The sequence below is a fragment of the Zingiber officinale genome, chromosome 1A, assembly GCF_018446385.1.
Source record: "Zingiber officinale cultivar Zhangliang chromosome 1A, Zo_v1.1, whole genome shotgun sequence".
NCBI classification, from domain to species: domain Eukaryota; kingdom Viridiplantae; phylum Streptophyta; class Magnoliopsida; order Zingiberales; family Zingiberaceae; genus Zingiber; species Zingiber officinale.
Window position 1 is genome coordinate 41,594,457 of NC_055987.1, and position 19,657 is coordinate 41,614,113.

The 19,657-nt window shown below is 32.2% G+C and overlaps 1 protein-coding gene across 1 annotated transcript; it reads left to right on the top strand.

The window, feature by feature from the left end:
* The first annotated feature begins 4,704 nt into the window (after positions 1-4,704).
* Positions 4,705-15,346, top strand: LOC122023719 (zinc finger CCCH domain-containing protein 30-like). Its single transcript, XM_042582006.1, has 4 exons — positions 4,705-4,984; positions 13,730-13,942; positions 14,062-14,186; positions 14,268-15,346. Exons 1-4 carry the CDS (start codon positions 4,931-4,933, stop codon positions 15,247-15,249), a joined length of 1,374 nt encoding a protein of 457 aa, XP_042437940.1. The 5' UTR covers positions 4,705-4,930; the 3' UTR covers positions 15,250-15,346.
* Positions 15,347-19,657: the final 4,311 nt, after the last annotated feature.

Consider the following 19,657-nt stretch of genomic DNA (forward strand, 5'->3'; position numbering starts at 1 on the left):
CCAAAACTCACTGATGGACATAGAGTTTTTGGTTTTTTGCAAATTCGTAATCACTAGGAAGGGTTGAATGAGGAGAACATAGATATAGTGTCAAAACTTAATTCTAACCACTAAAAATGAAATTCTTGTGGCTTGCTAGTAGCACGGAACAGTGCACCTGATGGATTTCAATGAACAACAAACTCTATTGAATTTTATTTTACAAAAACAATAAGAACCATGTTGTTTATTTCATAAATTAATGAGTTTAAATCAAATTTACAAGACTTTTTAAATTTTGAAGTGCACCCTGTAGACTTGAATGCAATTGTTAGACCTAACCTATTTGAATTTCTAAAAAAAATCGCAACTGCTAGTAAGTTTTTAGTTTACAAAATAAAGATATGGTGTGAAGTATTAGTTCTATCTTGCTAGGATTTGTTTACAATGGCGTTACCTCTTTTCACTGATCAGCACCATAGTGCCAATTTGGAAATTGTGATTTCTATTTCGCTATGCAATTGTAATTTTATTCCTATGGTCATTTAGTATGCACTTCTCATATCATAGATAACACTATATTAAACAACAAATACTACATATAAAGATATAAAACTAACAACACTACACAATTGTATCTTTACATTCCCTACCCAACTATTTTTCTTACAATACTATAGATAATTAATTTGATATTTTGCAGAACTTGTCCCTCAAAATTGATACTAGTACATCAATTCTAATTTTTTTCCATGTCTCCTTGTTTGAAGTCCATCTTTAGATCGTATAAAAGACATCAAATGTATTGTATCATGAAAAAGCCACAGTCAACACTATAAATAGCATCAGCAATTTCATATTCAATATTTTATATCAATATTTTCTATTTACACTGTTTCTCATTTACTTACATGACTTCTTGTTATAAATATTCTATTATGAGAGATACTCATTGGTCGAAGGGATGATGTCTTTCAAAATATGAATGAATAGCAACAAGTTGCTTATGACTATATTGTTTTAAATCTAATACCCGTAAGAATGAATAAGAAATTAAAATTTTATATCAACTAACATTTATACTACAATACTAACATACACATGAATATTGGATGCTCACCACTACTTCAAATTCATATTTTGATTTACTTCCCCTTACAAGAGAATTATAATGACTGAGCGTCATGACTTTGGTGTCCATTGACAACAAATGAAAGTGTGCATTATCACAGGACAAAGGTATAAAAATATATCTAAACCCTTCATCTTCCGTATTTATCTTTATCACTTGTTGCAAGGCAAACTTGCTTGAGGATTTCAATGTTGACTACAAATATGCAAAGTTATACATAACTAAATAATAAAATATATTCTAATATTATATATTCTCAAATCATTTAGATTCCTTACTGTGAAGAAGGTTGAACAATATATAGATTTGTTGTGTGACCTACCAGATAAGGATGCCTCCTAAACAGAATTTTATAATATATGTCAATTACCTCCCCTTTTATCAAATTATTTTCATTCACACCAAATAAGAAGGAACACACATTTAAACAAAAAGGCGATTCCTCCTAAACTAATTCACTTATAAACCTATAAAGTAAATCAATGAGTTTAAATTAAGAAACTAAATTAAAGCACCATATAGTTATCTTAACTTATCACTTAATTAAAAACGCTATGTATACTAACATATTTTAGGTTCTTCAAGTGTTTTAACAAGTAATCACATTTTCGTCTTGCTATTTCTTCTCCGAAGTCTTAAATTGCTTCTTCACAAACTATGACTATAAACATAAACACATTTAATCAGTGAATTAAATCAAATAAAATAGTATTTTATATTCAAATACACACTTACAGTAATGACTTGCTTCCTCATTTTGTTAAGTTTGTCAATCCTAGCTGCTTCCTTCTCTGCCGCTTCTTCAGAATTGTCTTCCATTATTGTGATGTTGTGTCTTTCTTCTTGCATATCATCTCCATCAATTTTTCCTTTCCCATTGTCCAAAATAACAAGTTCTTTTACAAATTTTTTACCCTCTACTTCTACTAAAACATTCTCCACATGCTCATATATTTGTATCTTGCTCTGCTTACTCTTAGATAAAAGCTGGAGCCACAATGGACTATCAATTGGAGTATCCTTATAATCATAGCGACTTCTGTCACATCCTCTCCTACTCCTTATTCCAAAAGCTACTGGTTTAGAATGATGATCGACTACAGGATCGTTTGATTGAGACTACATGCCTTTATTTTCTATTATTTTGAGTAATTCTTTCATCGTATCATTCAAATAGATATTCTCCATTGTTAACTCCGTTATTTAGTTTGCTTGAATAATTCAGTTAAAACATTCCTTATTACTTTGTTTTCCTACTTTGGTGTCATCAAATTGTGATGCCTCCATTGGACATGGAATGTTGTCAATGAAATCAAAGTTCTCAACTAATGTTTTTTCATATTGGGTAGGAATTAGTTCAATCATAACCTATCAAATTATAAAAACAAATGTTAAAAAATTGCATATTAACCAAATAGGTGATAGTCTTCAATATTTACCTCTTTAGATGAGACTCGTCGAACAAAGCCCTCACTTTACTAATATGTGAAGGAATATTTCTCCACTTGTTTATTTGTGCTCCTTCAATATTATATGATTTCTGGATTAGAACATGCTCTAAAAATCATACCAGTTTCATCATCACAAGTGTTACATATTCATACATACACATAAATTGTTATCAAATTTACCATCAAAAATAAACTCATTGTCAAATGACCAACAAATCCCTTTAGGTAAGGGAAGTTGGTGTTAGAGTGTATTGTCTGAATTAATGAAAATATGTCTCCAATCTTAGGTAATTGTGGAGATATAAATTCATGGATGACTTCAACCTAGTTGAATCTAACAAGATGGTCAAAATCATCTACGATATCTATAAGACCTAAAGGGACCTTATATGTACTAAAAGAAAATAATATGCAAACAAATATATACAAAATATAGAATTTGTAAAATAACAAAACATCATCATCTACTTTAACGCGATTGACATAAAATTTAAATAACTAATTAATTCTTGATTTGGTAGTTTTTTTTTTATTTGAGAAGTAAGTTAGAAAGAGGTCACCTGATGCTTTAGTTAAATTAATCGAAACTGAAGCACCTCAGTCTGCAATACCAAGCAACAAAGAAACATCTCTTCTAGTGAAGGCAACTGGTATACCTGAAATACTTTGATTAGTTATCTTCTATGAAAAGATAAATATTATATAGGATATAAATCATGCCCAACGTATCAGGCCCACTTGGGCTTGATATAGGATCATTTCAAGCCCTTGTTTGCCATGATATCCCAATACCCCGATGGCTAAAATGAATAAATATTAAGATTTCCAAACTATTTTATTTTACTATACTACTACTTCATGCTTAAAATTCACAATTATAAATTATACCTAAGAATCTAAAAATTTGAGAAGTTGAATCCCAATTTTGAAATATATTGACCAATATACTATGGATATGCTGTATATCTTGTATGTCTATGAAAATACTAAAAGGGGAATGTTTCATCATTGCTATGTGTCGATTATGTAAAATAACATATCTATAATATCTTCCTTTCTTGTGGATACTTCAAAAAACTATTAAAGTGACCTAATACACTGTTCAAATGCATTTTTTGTCCAAACTGGTTGATCCTTTGCAAATACGATAGTTTCAAAGATGATACCTTTACGGATAATTGAACAGCAGAGGATGAAACACCCGACCCACTTCCTTGTGCCATTATAAAATGAGAATATTGATGAAAATCCTAAACCTTCAATGCAAAGACGCGATCAGTGTGCATTTTCATTGAAAACCCTTGATGTTGCCTTAGGGACACACGAAGACACATACATAGATTTTCGGTTGGGGAACGATCTCGCAACTAAATAGAGCGAAAAATTTTCACAATCGGAGAGTTAAGAAAAGTAAGGCACGTGTTGAGAAAGGAAAGGAGAAAAATGTTTAGGCCATCCATCCGAACCATTAATTAAATTTTTAAATCAAAACGATTCAATGTGCTTTGGACGCCTTAAAAAATAAGGAGGGAAAGATGAGATTAGCAGGAGGGACAGAAGGAGAATTTCATATATTTTATTGTGCCCTATAAATATAAAACCATAATACACTTTTGGTAAATTTCTTAATACGCTGTTTTTTTTAAGTAAATTGTCGAAAAGATAGAGAATTAAAACAGTATACATGTTTTAATCCAAGTCAAAGGGTATTCATTTAATCAAGTAAAACACATTTAAAAGGAGTACATAATTTTAAATATTAAATTGTCAGTGAGATATTCTTTTTAAATAATTTATAAAAGATGGGTTATTTTGGCAATATAAATAAAAGAGTTCTTTTCTGCTAAAATAAAACTAAGTCAGTATCTAATAAGCGGATCCGAATCCGAATCCGCATTTTATCCGAAATCATAAGAATGACCTGGATCCTGTCCGATAATCCTTGCGAATTTGCCTTGGAATTTAGCCATCGCAGCCATAAATGGACTATTATGCTTCTCATATCAACCGTTTGATCATATTTTCAAGAAATCACAGTGGAAGACGATCCCGGTAGTTGCGATCCACTAGAAACCTGCCTCACGTACTCAATGATGGCATTTAAACGGAAATCCCTAAAAATAGTGAGAGAAAAAGAATTATTTCAAAAGATTAATAATAATTGAAAGGGCAGCCAGGTCGAAATTCCAGCGACGCAAAGGAGCCGACTCTCCTGTCTTCATTAGGGTTTCGTGCTTCCCATTCTAACCCCGAATCGCTTTCTAAAAGAGATCGTCTCGTAGATCCCCCTTTTTCTTCATCCGCCAGTGATTCGTTGCGTTCCTCGGATCGGTCGTTTACTCGTTTAACGTTTATCGGATTGTGTTGTATGGCTGGCTTGAAGAAGTCGAAGAGGGTTTCCTGGGCCAGAGAGTTGAATCAGGTAACCATCGAACTGGATCCATCTCGACGCTATGAATCTCCGGGAGTGTGCTGCTCTTGCTTTCAGTTGGTTGTTTGCTTGCCTTGTCCTTTCTCGTTTCTGGCCTAGTTTATTGTTTTGGGGATTTGTTGGTCGAAAGCACCGATATATCGCTATGTTTGAGTTTGAGCTTGAGTTTTTCTGATTTTCTGATCGGAACTCGAAGGTTGCCATTTTTGGAATTGATCTGCTAGTTTTTTCACTGAATCTTTGGTTTTCTTTTGTGTGCTTGATTGATGACTTAGACATTCCAAAGTTTAAAATCTCTGCTTCAGTGAAGTGATTTACCGGTTTCTATTTGTGGTTGATTCTCAAATTGATTGTTTGGGAAGCATTGGGCGAAATGTTCAGCAGGAGTTCGATGGAGATGAGACAAGGCTAAAAATTATCTTTGACGGCAAAAAGGAATTAACACCATGGATGATTAATTAATCAATGTGACTAAAATATCAATTAACAATTGGGCATTATTATATGTACCAATTCATCCTGTGGCTAAAAGTTGTTCTCAACTTGTGACTAAAAGTTGACACTTTGGATACTGATCAAACAATCAAATTAAAATTAGTAGACATTAGTAATTCCTACATATCTCAAGGTTTATTCTAAGGATACAACTGACCATGTTTCTTCCATAAATACTAAACATCAAAATGGAAAATTAGATAAATTGACAAATGCGATAACCAACCATCAGCTAAGTTTTTTTTTTTGGGCAATTAACAAAGATCTTTTACATTATGGTTTCTTGTTAAATTGATATGAGATCACTAGTGGGGAGCAATTATTATGGCTGACTCCATTTTACGTGCAGAAAAAAAAATACCATGTCAGTCCCCCCTCCTAAAAGAACTCCATTATAGTTAATTTTTTTTATAACAATTGACCTTAATCACAATCATCAAGAGATTGTCCATATAGGAAATCTATTACGTTATTGGATGTTTGTTCTCATCGCTTGTTGAACATCACTCTTCTTGAACTTGCCTCATCTATGATCAACTAAACTAGTAGAAGTGAACAAGTAATATTTCCTACTAAACTTGAATTTTTGAGTCTTACTTTTATTTCCACTTATTCTCTATTGATTTGTGTATTTGTGTTTGCTTATCATCCAATGTGATTTACTATCTGGTATTGACTAGTCAAAACATATCTTGATCTATCATTTTAGAAATCCAATTAATAGTTTCTTAAAATGGTAATATAAGAACCTGTAGTACAACTTTACCAACTAATTCTTTGATCTTTTCAAAAATTAATTTTAGATTTAAGGCTTTATTGATTAAGGGAAAGCATCTATTTGTATACTAAAATTTATGTAAGTGTAATTAATGTTTAATTATGTAGTTAAGACAGATTGCTCGAAACTCAAGAGCATCTTCATCCTAGATCTTCTTGGTACATAATAATCCTGTACTGGTTAATAAACTCATTGACCAAACATGAGAGCAAGTAACATATTATTGTGACTCTCTCTGATGATCCTTGCCTTTTTTTATCAAACTTTTATTGATATTAAGAAAAAAAAAGAGAATTTACCCAAATTGGAAGATGCCCAAATCAGGCCTCTCCATTTGAAATTTCCCAAATCAAGCTTCTCCATTTTATAGTGCTAAAATATCCTCCATTATATACCAAGCTATTTCACCAAACTACCTGATTCGAGAATATAGCTATTTAGTGAACTTGTGTAACTTAAATAATTCATTTTTTTTTAATAAAATCAAGTGTTTTCTTAACAAACTTGGTGGAATGAAATTAATTAATAACTTTTTCTTTTAAAATTTGGAAAATATATTGTATAGTATTTCATCTGACAACTTGATTAAACGATTGGGCTACTTGTTGAGATAATTCGTGTATCTGAATTAATTCATTTTTTTAAAATAAAAAGATAAATACTTATTCTGTTAATTGGTGTTCATATTTTTTTAACTTTTTTTTTACTGTTTCACTAATGATAAATTGATATTAATTAACTTTCCCCATTTTTGAAATTAAAAAAAAATTACCATAAATTCAACTGGGCAATTGTATTATTTTAATTTTTTTTTTTTTTTGCATTATTTCATTTCTTCAAGTTGTTTCATCAAAAAATGATTGGCAGGCTGTTGCTAAATAACTTAATGAACTGCAATACTTTAATTTATTTTAAAAAAATAGAAAAGGGTAAACATCTACTTAATTTTAGTGCGTAATTGTCTTTATGAAAAGTGGAAAAATAATTAATTTTGCTAATTTCAGTACATCAATATATTTTCATCAAACTTGATGAGATGGCATTAATTTTTTCTTTGTTGATTTTTTTCAAACCACTCGTGATGTTTTATCAAATAGTTTGATTCTTGGATCTAGCATGAATCAAGTTGTTTTGCAAAACAATGGAGTGTATTCTGGTCATGAAAAATGGGGGAAGTTTGATTTTGGCATTTAGGAGTGAAGGAGTTTGATTTTGGTATTTCCTAATAATAGGGTCTTGATTTGGATAATTGTTCAAAAAATTATCTGTAACTTCAATTTTACTTAAAACGCTTTGCTACTAGAAACGCAGCTTCATCTGATGACATGACTCTATCTTCTTCCTTTACCATAGGAATATCTCTGAATTGTAGAGGCATCCTTAATTGTGCTTACTGAGAGTGACATCTGTATCTCATAATCATTCTTCCCTAACTGTGCGAAGTAGTTGTTTTTTTGTCCACCTGATCTTGTTGCTAGCATCCAAAAGAAATCTTAAGAAACTAAACTAATTGGTTATCTGGCAATAGGGGTGTAATCGAGCTGAGCCGAACCGAACTCTTGAATGTTTGAGTTTGACTCGTTTATAATCGAGCCGAGCTCGAGTTTTATTTAACGAATATATTCGTGGCTCATGAGCTTATTCGAGTTTTTATTGAGCATAAACGAACTTAATATAAATTATAAATTTAAATATTCATTAAAAATTAAATTATATATTTAGAAAAAATTATAATATTCTTATTAAAATTTATAATTTTATTCTAATAAAGAAATTTAATATATTTGTCTATATGTTTCATAAGTTGAGTGTAAAATCTATAAATTTAAGATCAAAATTATTATTTTTTTATTTAAAAGTTGATTCGTGAGCTTAACGAACATGTTCATGAGCTAACGAGTCGAATATTATGAAGTTTGAACTTGGTTTGTTTATCTTAACGAGCCTCATTAAACGAGCTCAAACGAGCTTTTATCGAATCGAATTTCGAATAGCTCATGAGCGGTTTGGTTCATTTACACCCCTATTTGTCAATCCATTCCTTACATCACAAAGCTGCTCATATAACTTTTAGGTAGTACAGCTGGAAATTTTGAACAAATTTCATGGATATATATTTATAAGATGGAATGAAACTTTAGTCAATAATTTAATTTAACTAATGCCCTACTGAAGGCAAAAAAGAGTATAGTTGAAATCATGAAATGATGTTTATTGTAATAAACCTCTACTATAATTTTTTTAAGAAAAGAAAAGAATACTTAGTCATGTTTAAAAGTGAGAATAATAAATTGTAAATTGATTTTCTTATGATTAGTAAGAAGGATAGAAAAATTTGTAAAGATTGCAAAGTTATCCCCGGATAAAGCTTAACTACTAACATAGGTTAGTAGGGTTGGATATACGCCTCAAGCATAATATCAATAGAAAGAAAATATATACAATTCTTAGAATTAAGTGGTGGAAATTAAAGGATGGAAAGCAAAATATATTTAAGGAAAAGTAGGAGTACAAGTATTAGGTAAAATATTTGATGATTCTAATACGACATGGGATAAGATAGTATCAAAGTTGAAAATAGTATATAGGAGTGTACTCGGTGAGTCAAAGGAACATACATCACTAAATAATGAATTTGGGTGGTGGAATGAGAAAGTACAAGAGAAAGAGAAGGAAAAACGAACAACTTATAAGGGATTATATATTTATAAGAACTAGAAAAATTTTAAAAAAATATACAATAGATAAGAAAGAGGCTAAGAAAGTAGTGAATGAAGCAAAAAATGGAACTTGTGAACGATTATATCAAAAATTGGATAAAAAGAAGGCGAAAGAAACATTTATAGAATAGCTAAAGTGAGAGAAAAGAAGATAAGAGATCTTATCCAAATAAAATGTATTAAAGATGAATGTAATAGAGTACTAGTAAACGATAGAGAAATAAAAGAGCGGTGGAAGAGGTATTTTCATCAATTTTTTAATGAAGGTTTAGGTGACCAATTTAACTTAGGTAATTTAAGTAGGTAACTATAGAAATTTAAATTTTTATCGTAGAATGCAAACTTCAGAAGCAGAACAACCTTTAAATAGAATACATAATGGAAACATTGTTGGACCAAATGATATTCCAATAGAATGGAAGTGTTTAACGAAACAATGTATTGAATGTCTTACAAAATTATTTAACATGATGTTGAAAACGAAAAAAATATCCGATCAATAGAGGGTACTCTAGTTCTATTCATTGAGTTTGAAAAAACTTATGATAGAGTTCCAAGAGAAATTATATGGAGAATTCTAGAAAAGAGAGGTGTTAGCGTAATATATATTAAAATAATTAAGTATATATACGAGGATGTAACGACGAGTAAGGATGTAACGACCAGAGTAAAGACTTCAGGTGGAGGTAACTGAAGAATTTCCAATAAAGATAGGGTTACATCAAGGATCAGGTCTAAGAGCATCCACATCAGATATCCTATTCCAAGATTTTATCCTAAATTTTGAATAGAGTAGTTAAAAAACCTTTGCATCAATTACCCTATCCATTCGTTAAATTATGCATTTATGAACAGTACTTCTCTAAATTTAGGAAATAAATTTCATTCCCTAAACATTATAGTGGAGAGAGAAAAAATAGGGAAGCTGATATATTATGTATTGAAAAGTGAATATTCAAATTTAATAAAGTAATTTTTTTTACCCTAAATTATGCATTTTGGATAGAGAAATTGGTATGGATGCTTTAAGTCCCTATCTTTTACACTAATTATGGACGAACTCACTACACACGTTCAAAATATAGTATCGTGGTGTATGTTTGTAAATAATATTGTTTTGGTAGATGAAACACATGAAAGAGTAAATGCTAAACTAGAATCTTGGCGGGAAACACTAGAAGGGTAAGGTTTTAGGCTTAGTAGAATAAAGACAGAATATATGGAATTTAAGTTTAACAATATTAGACATAATGAGACAATTGTTAAGATAGGAGATGAGTTGTTAGGATCATTTTTGTAAAACGATAAAGAGATTGAGAGAGATATCCTACATAGAATACAAGTAGGATGATTGAAATGAAGGAGAGTATCAGGTATTTTATGTGATTGTAAAGTATCTTTAAAACTTAAAGAAAGTTATACAAAATTGTAGTGGAGCTGAATATTGGACTATAACTCAAACACATGAGCAGAAGATGAGAGTTATAGAGATAAGGATGTTAAGGTGGATGTGTGGACATACGAGGATGAACAGAATAAGAAATGAGAGCATTAGAGAGAAAGCCGGAGTTGCATCTATTAAGAAAAAACTCCGAGAGACACGTTTAAGATGGTACGGTTATGTAGACGACCAATAAGTGTTCCGGTTAGGCGATATGAAACTATGACAAACATGCATATCAAACGAAGAAGAGGAAGACCAAAAAAGATTTTGTTAACAATAATAAAATGAAATAAAATTTATTTAAGTATAGATGATGACATAATAGGAGATAGAGCTCAATGACTTAAAAAGATCCATATAGTCGACCCCCATACTGGGATAAGGCTTGGTTATTGTTGTAATAATATAAATTTTTAACAAATTTTGTATTATGTTGTTTTGAGGCAAAATCTTATTTTATGCCTTTGTCATTTGCTAAGCATTTTTTTCTTTCAGATTTGGAATAAAATTATGCTTGTCATACATAAAGAACATGCAATATTACTACTAAATTAAAAATGGATGTTAGTGAAAAAGGGGCATGTATTATAACTGCCATTCGGGCTGCTTTATATTTTGCGTTAATGATTTCTTAGGGAAATATTTTCGATCCCGCCTAATTGTATAAGATTTTCCAAACATTTCAAATATTGCTTTTGCTTTTTCATGGATAAAATAGACATCTTAGAGAAAATCTTTTGTAGTTGAATAAATAGGTACACTAATGCCACTGAGTTGATTACTGAGAATTTAGTTGTTGGCAATGCATAAATATTGAAGTGTTCACATATGTGAAATGTCTGCCATTTTACCATTTTAACACTGCAAATCATTCTACTGTTTGATCATTTGTCTTAATTTTCTTTTTTTATTGATTTTTGGGCATAACTTTATTTTTGAGATTTTGCCAAACTAGAATTGATGGCTTGTATAGGATGACACTTAGGAAATTATGAATGCACAGTTTCATGCCTAGGACATTTTCAAAGGACACATTTGACACAAGTCTGCTTGCAATTAATTCTTCAGCCGTGCACTGAGTCCACTGTCTGAATGGGTTATAGACTTGAAATTTCTCTTCAAAATTTTCATTCATATTGTTTCTACTCCTTTTCTTCCATCATTAATCTTCTTGCCATATTTGTTAACCTCACACATGACCCATAACTGTAAGATTAGAGTGACATGCTTTTACGTTTTTTGTTTTCCATCTCAATTGTTGATATGGATGACCATTATCTTTTCAACTTGTTTGTGCATTAATGGTGCATATCTTTCTTGCAACTCAGCCTTTACTCTTCACTGTTCTTTTTTAACTACAATGTAGTGGAAAAATAATGTCAAATCAGGCACCTATATCTAGCCTTTCCTTGCAATTTAAGTTTATAAGGCTATGACAATTAGGGATGTAAACGAGCCGAACCGAGCCGAATAGTATCAGGCTCGAGCTCGGCTCGTTTAAGTTATATTCGGACTCGAGCTCGAATCGAGCTTTTATCACAATGCTCGAGCTCGGCTCGTTTTAGAATTATCAGCCTCGCAAATAGTTCGAGCTCGGCTCGTTATTAGCTCGATTATCAAAGTTAACGAGCCTAACTCGTTAAGCGAGCTCGGGCTCGTTTTCGGGCTCGTTTAGAGCTCGTTTTTGGTTCGTTTTAGAGCTCGTTTTTTTTGGCTCATTTTAAGGCTCGTTTTAGAGCTTATTTTTTTGGCTCGTTTAAGGCTCGTTTTAAGGCTCGTTTTTTTGGCTCGCGAGTCTATAAACGAACATGTTCGCGAGCTCACGAGCCGAATATCCTTAAGCTTGAGCTCGACTCGATAAAACTGTCGAGCTCGAAATCGAGCTCGAGCTCGGCTCGATAAGATAAACGAACGAACTCGAACAAGCTTTTTACCGAATCGAGCTCCGAATAGCTCGTGAACCGTTTGGTTCATTTACATCCCTAATGACAATCAACTCAAATTTTTAGGATGTTAGCATAACATAATGGATATTAAGGGTCAATCCATCAAATGCTAGTGTTGCCATGCGGGATCTTAATTAATATCTGAGCTTAACATAGCTAAGCATACTGTACCTCCATAGAGATTTGCCTCAGATGATGAATATCTAATAAAATCTACTTTAAATCTAGATTTGGCAGTTGAGACAAAACAAGATACTAAACACGTGCAAAGTAGGCACTATGAACTTAGTTTAAAATAATCATTATCAGCAATGCGTCATAATATAGGAACTACTACCCTGTGCAACAAATGCCTGTTCAATGTTATTGACCACGTTATTATATATATTGCATGAGCATGCATACACCAAAAGAAATCTGCTTTGTTATCAACATAAAATTGCTACATCATAAACTATAACAAAGTAGCATAAGTGTGGATTTAAAATAAGGTTGTGATGCTTCAGAAGCATGATAATATAGGAATTACTGATCAATGAAATAACTGTCTATTTATTACAAAAATTACCTCGATGTTATGAAATAATCTACCACGTTAATATATTGCAACCAAACATACAGTTCAACCATCATATATAGTGTTTTAACATCTTTGCTACCAACACAAAATTGTTAATTTATAAACTATAATAAATTACTAATTCATTTGATATTCCAAGTAATTTTTATTTTTTTCCATTAACCCATCCAACACTCTTGTTCACCCAAGCCCCCATGTGACTTCTACCTCACCTTTTCACCTAAAGTTTTGTGGTCTGGATTGCCATTTTTAGTCATTTTTCTTCCCTATGCCATTTCTTGTCAATGTCATCTATTTGCAGTCAATGTTATTTCTTGTCATTAGTAAATAGCAATATGGAACAAAATTTCATTACTTATTTACAAACTTTAAGGATCATTCACTTCAGTTTCTCTGTCCTTATTTCTGCTTTGGCTAACTTGATTGGCATAAAATCTTATGATTACAAGGTTGGTAGAGAAGGATAATTATCTTTTTATGTTTGCATAAGAATTTAGATGTTTATTTTAATTCAATACTCTAGTGTGCTGATTTCTCAGTTCCTTTTAAAGGGCATCAGGCCTATTGTCTGTATATCTATTCAACTTCAAATTTGAATCAGAAGATGTATTATATTTGTTTTCCATTGCTAGATCCATCAAATGGATCTGATGTTTTGCCTTTAGTTACTGGTTGCAGTTTGCTTGTTCTCCCCTGGCAATTTTATTCTCTAGATGATAAACTTCTACAAGTTAGCAGAGTTAATTGTGATAGTTTTTCCTTTTGAACTGCAGGTAAGATTATTTTTAGCAGAGGATGCCCCTGCTCTCTCTGGATTGGGGACCCAAGACAATCTCCAAGCAAAGGGATCATGGTTATTGCATGCTTCTAGCATAAGCAATGATGATTCTTCCCTTCCTCCAGGTTTCGAATCACCTCATCCTGCATATCAGTTCAGATCTGAAATTGCAAAAATCCCTTTGGTCAAGTGGAAATGCCCTCTGAGAGTACGGAATAATCTGTGTTCAGTTTGCATTTTTCAAAACATTTACTCATTCAGAATTTGTTGTGTCACATGGAGAGGCTTTTAACACTTTGTTTGGTTATCTTCAATTTTCCATTCCAGATACTTTTGAGTACAAAATGGTTAGTAGCTGCTGGAGCAGAAAGTGAAGAAGCTACTGTGCAGAATCAAAGACAAGTGAGAGTGCTTGAATCAATCTATCCACGTTCAACTTCTATACCGCCCAAGTAAGTTGGTTTTTCTTGTTCTATGCGGTTTAAATACCTTTTACCAGCCTTAATTTATCCCTCTGGATAAAAAAAATGCAGTCCTTCAGTTTCATCTGAGGTGCAAGACTCATTTTGGGATGATTCCCAAACACCTACAATTCCTATTAGTGCTGTTGAAGATGAAGATCCATCAGAACAATTAGAAATTGATCCACTGGACAGCCAGTTCCAACAAACTGCTCAGAATCTGCAGGGCTCGATCAGACGACAGGACATTCAAGATCATACTTCAGATACAGAACGCTCCCAAGTCTCTGCTTTGCAGGCTGCCCTAACCATGTCTCAGGGTGATACAACAGCTGCTAGGATATTGGGCAGCACAGCACCTGACGTTGTTGCAGCTGCTTCTGCTGCATTCACAGCGATAATGAAAAGCAACGAGCAAGGAAGCATGATTGACCGTGATCTTCTGATTAGTATCCTCACCAATCCTAGTTTAGTGGAGAAGCTGGTTTCAGAGTATGGAGCTTCTAGAGAGTCTCAGCCAGTATTGGCTTCTTCTTCCACCCCATTTTCACATTCACCTCTACAAATCCAATCCCCAGCCCCACTTCTGCCTCCAGTGGGTCCTCCAATGAGTAACAATGCACCTTCCCTTCCAGTTTATCGAACTTCACAAATGTATTCTTTGCCTAGTTCAGTGCCACCCCCTGTTATGAATGCTCATGCTGCGCCATCGATCCCGATCCCTCCTAAACTTATGCCAGGTGCCCAAGTGGTAGTTAGAGATGCAAATTATTTGAAGAGCTTAGTCCAGCAGCATGGTGGTGAGAAGCAAGATACTTCTAGCTACCATAACAATATAGTGGCCGGGAATGTCGATATAGTAAATGGTTCTGGTCACCAAAGAGAAGCAAGACCTAAGATCCCCAGGCCTTGTGCCTTCTTCAACACACCTAAAGGATGTCGGCACGGTGCAAACTGCTCATATCAGCATGATCCTTCTCTACCACCGAGAACCCAGCAGCCCAGAGGATCTAAGCGGATTAAGTTAGATGGGGGGATTGTTTACAGGAATTAAGGGGGCTTTACGTTTGACATTCTTGTTCCTTTCTTGTTACTTCATAGTGTTCATTCATCTCGATCGTAAATAGCAGCTCGCTCACTGCTTGCCACCATGTTCATATTTGTTCCTCCCTTGTTTTTGATCCTGCGATTCGAAAATGTTGTTAAGAATTGTGAATTTGTGACTCGGAGCTCATCATCTGCAGGTGAATTCAATATGATCAGTCAAGAAATCTGGCGATGATGTCTTGGTTGAATCTGTCTTATGAACTTCAGATGTTCAGTGGCTGATTGTATTCATGTAAAAAGATAATAATAATTGAGTTTAGTTCAATTTTAATCCACTTTAAAACTTTTAATAATTAAGTAAGCAATATATCATATTAATTAAGTAGAACTATCTTTAATTTTAAAAGTATTATTTTTTGGGTCAAATCTTTCCTAACACTTGCTAATGATTGAATGGTTGGAATGAACCGTATATTCGCCGGTCCAATCACTCGGATCAATCTGCTCCTGTGCACATAAAGGACGGTTCAAGAATATCAATTTGGTTGTCAAGTCCAAATGTATTGATCCCCAAATAAACATGGTTGGTAAGACGTCATTTAAAGCATTAAAATTTAATTATATTTGTAACAAGACTTCAACTTTTATATATATATATATATCTATAAAATGGTTTTTAATTATTTGCCAATATCATTCATCTAGTATTAGTTGAACCCTACTGTTTTGTTTTGCTAATTATAAGATAACACTATATTAAATTTTTAATTAAAACATAATTAATAAAATAAATTAACTTTTATTTTTTTTTAATATTACATAACTTTTTTATATTACCATTTGACAGTGCCAATGATGAGACGGTGCCTAAACGTGTGGACCGGCATGTATCAACGAACAACCCACTTTTAAAAGATATTAAAATAATATCTTATTTATAATTTTCTATCTAAAATATTATTTTATTTTAAACCGATCTAACCACATGAATATAAATCGTACCCTTGGAGCAATTTTGATTAAAATAACTCTAAAAGATAGAGTTATTTTGATCAAAACTTATTATTATTATTATTAAAATGGATTATTAAGATTTCAAATAAATCCAAGGGGTAAAATGAAACATTAGGAAACTTTCAGGTGCAATGTGATCTTTTCGTAATTAAAATTAAATCATCATAAATTATGAGCCGGCGGAATAAGTAGCAGTAGTATTATTATTATTTAAAAGGCGAATAATTATTTTATAATTAACTTGTTCATGTGAGACTAGGAAAAACAGTTAACATCCCTTTAGTTAATTTAATAGTCGATTATAAGTTAATATATGATTTATCTCTTTTCGCATAATCTAATAATAAATTATGAGAAGCGTCTGAGGTGAGTGTAATCATATTTTATTAAAAAAAAAGGAAATAGTGTTAACTATGGGGCAAAATGTGATTATATTCGTCCCAACACCCCTGTCAATCTATCCTTAAATCATCACGAGAGAGGTAAACTATAATGGCTGGTATTAACTAGCCTCTATGGGTTGACACATTTGTTATCTACATTAGTATTTATGTCAATAACTCTTAGGGTCAATTCCTAATGAATACATAATGTAGCATTGAGTGTCTGACCTCTTCCATATAAAGAATTGATGTGTTATGACAACATGCTCCTAGAGATTTACCTATCTTTATCTAGTCATGGGGATGACAATACTAGACCGCTTGAAATAAACGATATCACATTTTAATTACTCTAATAGAAAATGGTATCAACTAAGAGGCCACACCTCGATCCTCTAATAGAGCATGTGTGGAGGTTGAATTTGATGAAAAATTTAAGGAGCGTTTGGTTTGTTTGTATTTATATTTTTATTTTCAAAAAATCCTATTTTTCAATTTTTAGATAATAATATTTTTATATTTTTATTTTCTTAAAAAATACTCTCTCTAAATAAACATGGAAAATACAAATTAAATATATTTTTCATTTTCTTAAAAAATAAAAAAATAAAATATAAAAAAAATATAAACCAAATTAAACGCTCCTTATATTTGACGGGTCTCAGTCGAAGTACTCAGATGTGGAAAAAAAAATAAGAATTTTCATTGGCAGGCAAAGTACATATTTCGGTGTTGGACGAGTTTATCGGAAAGGCACGATTAGGGGATCGATCATCGACGTATTACTATTTTATTTCTAGATGTATCTAATGGTCGAATGAAAAGAAGGTTAGTGGCCTTTAGGATTTAGTCCGGCACAGACTCGGTATCTGGATTAAAAATAAATAAATAAATAAAAAAGAAAAACGTAAGATACAAGGGGAAAAGGCTAAAGTAGCACATGGTGGGGAACATGTCCCACGATCGTGTTGGATATAATTAAGATATTTAAAATTATATTAAATTAAATTGCCTTCTTCCATATTTATATGACAATAAATTAATTAAAGGCATCTTAGGAACCTTGTGCACATGCATGGACGTCTCATCCGCGCCGAATCCTACTATTTATTATTATTATTATTATTAACAAGTTCATAAGAAAGAAAGGGTGGAAATAAAATAAAAAATAAAAAAGACGTCCAACACCCTTTTCATTCATTACTAAAAGAACGCTTTCGTTACAGCATGTTTTACTTTTCCAAATTGTCTTTATTTCTTATGTTATCTTAGTAGCTATATAATTATAGTACTTACTGTTCATCTGGAATTGAAAAGAAAAGTAAGATAAATTGTTATGGTTAGGGGTGAAATATCACCTTAATCCAGATAACTTTACATCTAGGTGTAAAGTACTGTTTTGGTGTGGGCTACAAGAGTTGTATCAAATTGAGGTGAACTCTCAATATTATATATGACTCCTCGTCAAAAAATAAATAAATAAATAAATAAGAGAGATCAAGGTCTGTTTTTAAAATTTTTCTTTTTGATTCGGTCATAAATATACTCTATAGAAATTTTCTTTTTTGTAATGAATTGATCGGTTTTTTTTCTTTTTTTTTATACGGAGAAAATTTCATTGATTACAATTTTGATTGATTTTTTTCACCATTTTTTCGCTGATCATAACATGAGTAATTCAATAGATTTGGATTCTTATATATCCATTCATGTGGTACTTCATCATACGATTTATATAAGATCCATCTGTCTAGATATCATCATATACATTTAGAAAGCCGTATGCTTTGGAAAAAGCTTGTGCAGATTGGGAAAGGGTTCTTATTGATAAAAAAAAAAAAAAATCCACTTCAACCGATATGTCCTTAGGCACAACCATCCATAACATAGAAATTACATTTGGAAATGATGGACAATTAGTTAGAGTAGCAGGTGCTGTAGTGAAACTAATAGCAAAAGAAGATAAGTGAGACGATGGGGTATAAGTTTCATCGTCGAAAGGAAAATAACTCGGTTCAACAACTAAGGCCCCTAAATGACTACTCAATAATAAAGGAGGTAAGGGTGCAGAGACAATCAAGAGGTTTGCCTAAAAGCAGACATCCTTGAAAGAATGTGTAATTATTTATTGATGAAGCGCTCTTGCGCTGAAGATGAACGAGACTTAGTGATCTGTCAAAACTGTGGGATGTAAAAATGTATCATTAGGGGAGTGTTTCGCTTTAAAGCGAAGCACCCGCATAAGGAGGTGTGGATGAAGTAGAAGCGAGAATGTCAACTTAAGTAACGTAAATTAATGAGAATTTAATACCCCGAAAACTTAAGAATTCCTCCATAAAATTTATCCACTAAGGGTGGCTAGCTACAAGTCTCCAACTACATATTATAGTAGCTAGCGGACCGTGACTTTAACAATAATATTGAGTAGTATTATAATAATGGAAGGGGTTAGTTACTAATGAACTTTTTAAATTGTAGATGTTGAAAGCATCTTGAATTTGTGTCGAGCTCTAATGATGATAATTAGGAATTACATTTTATGGATTTATCGAAGGTCAATTAGATGGCACATCTAGCCAAAGATGATTTGTAATATAGCTTATGAATGGCAAAATATTGAAACTGATGATGGATGATTTGTTCACTTATGGGATGACAAGAAAATTTTCGAGGAAAAATCAAAGTGTTTGAATTTGTCAGTGGTCGTAAGATATGCGGCTAGAGTCAAAATTAACGTTGGCAATGGGTATGGTAGTCGATGGACTACTAGGGAACGAACTTATTACATAGAAGGATAGGATCGAAAAACAGATCGAGGTGAGGTGAGACATGTAGCCAAGGCTTGCATTTAGGGTGTAATTGTCCGTCCGAGATCAACTTTAGATGGGAGAAGGCATATGGGCTCCAATTTTTATTGGGATATATTATTTTTAATATATTAAATATATTTTTATGTATATTTTTTAGGAGGATGGAAAATAATACAATTCACGTGTTAAAAATTTTACATCATTCTCT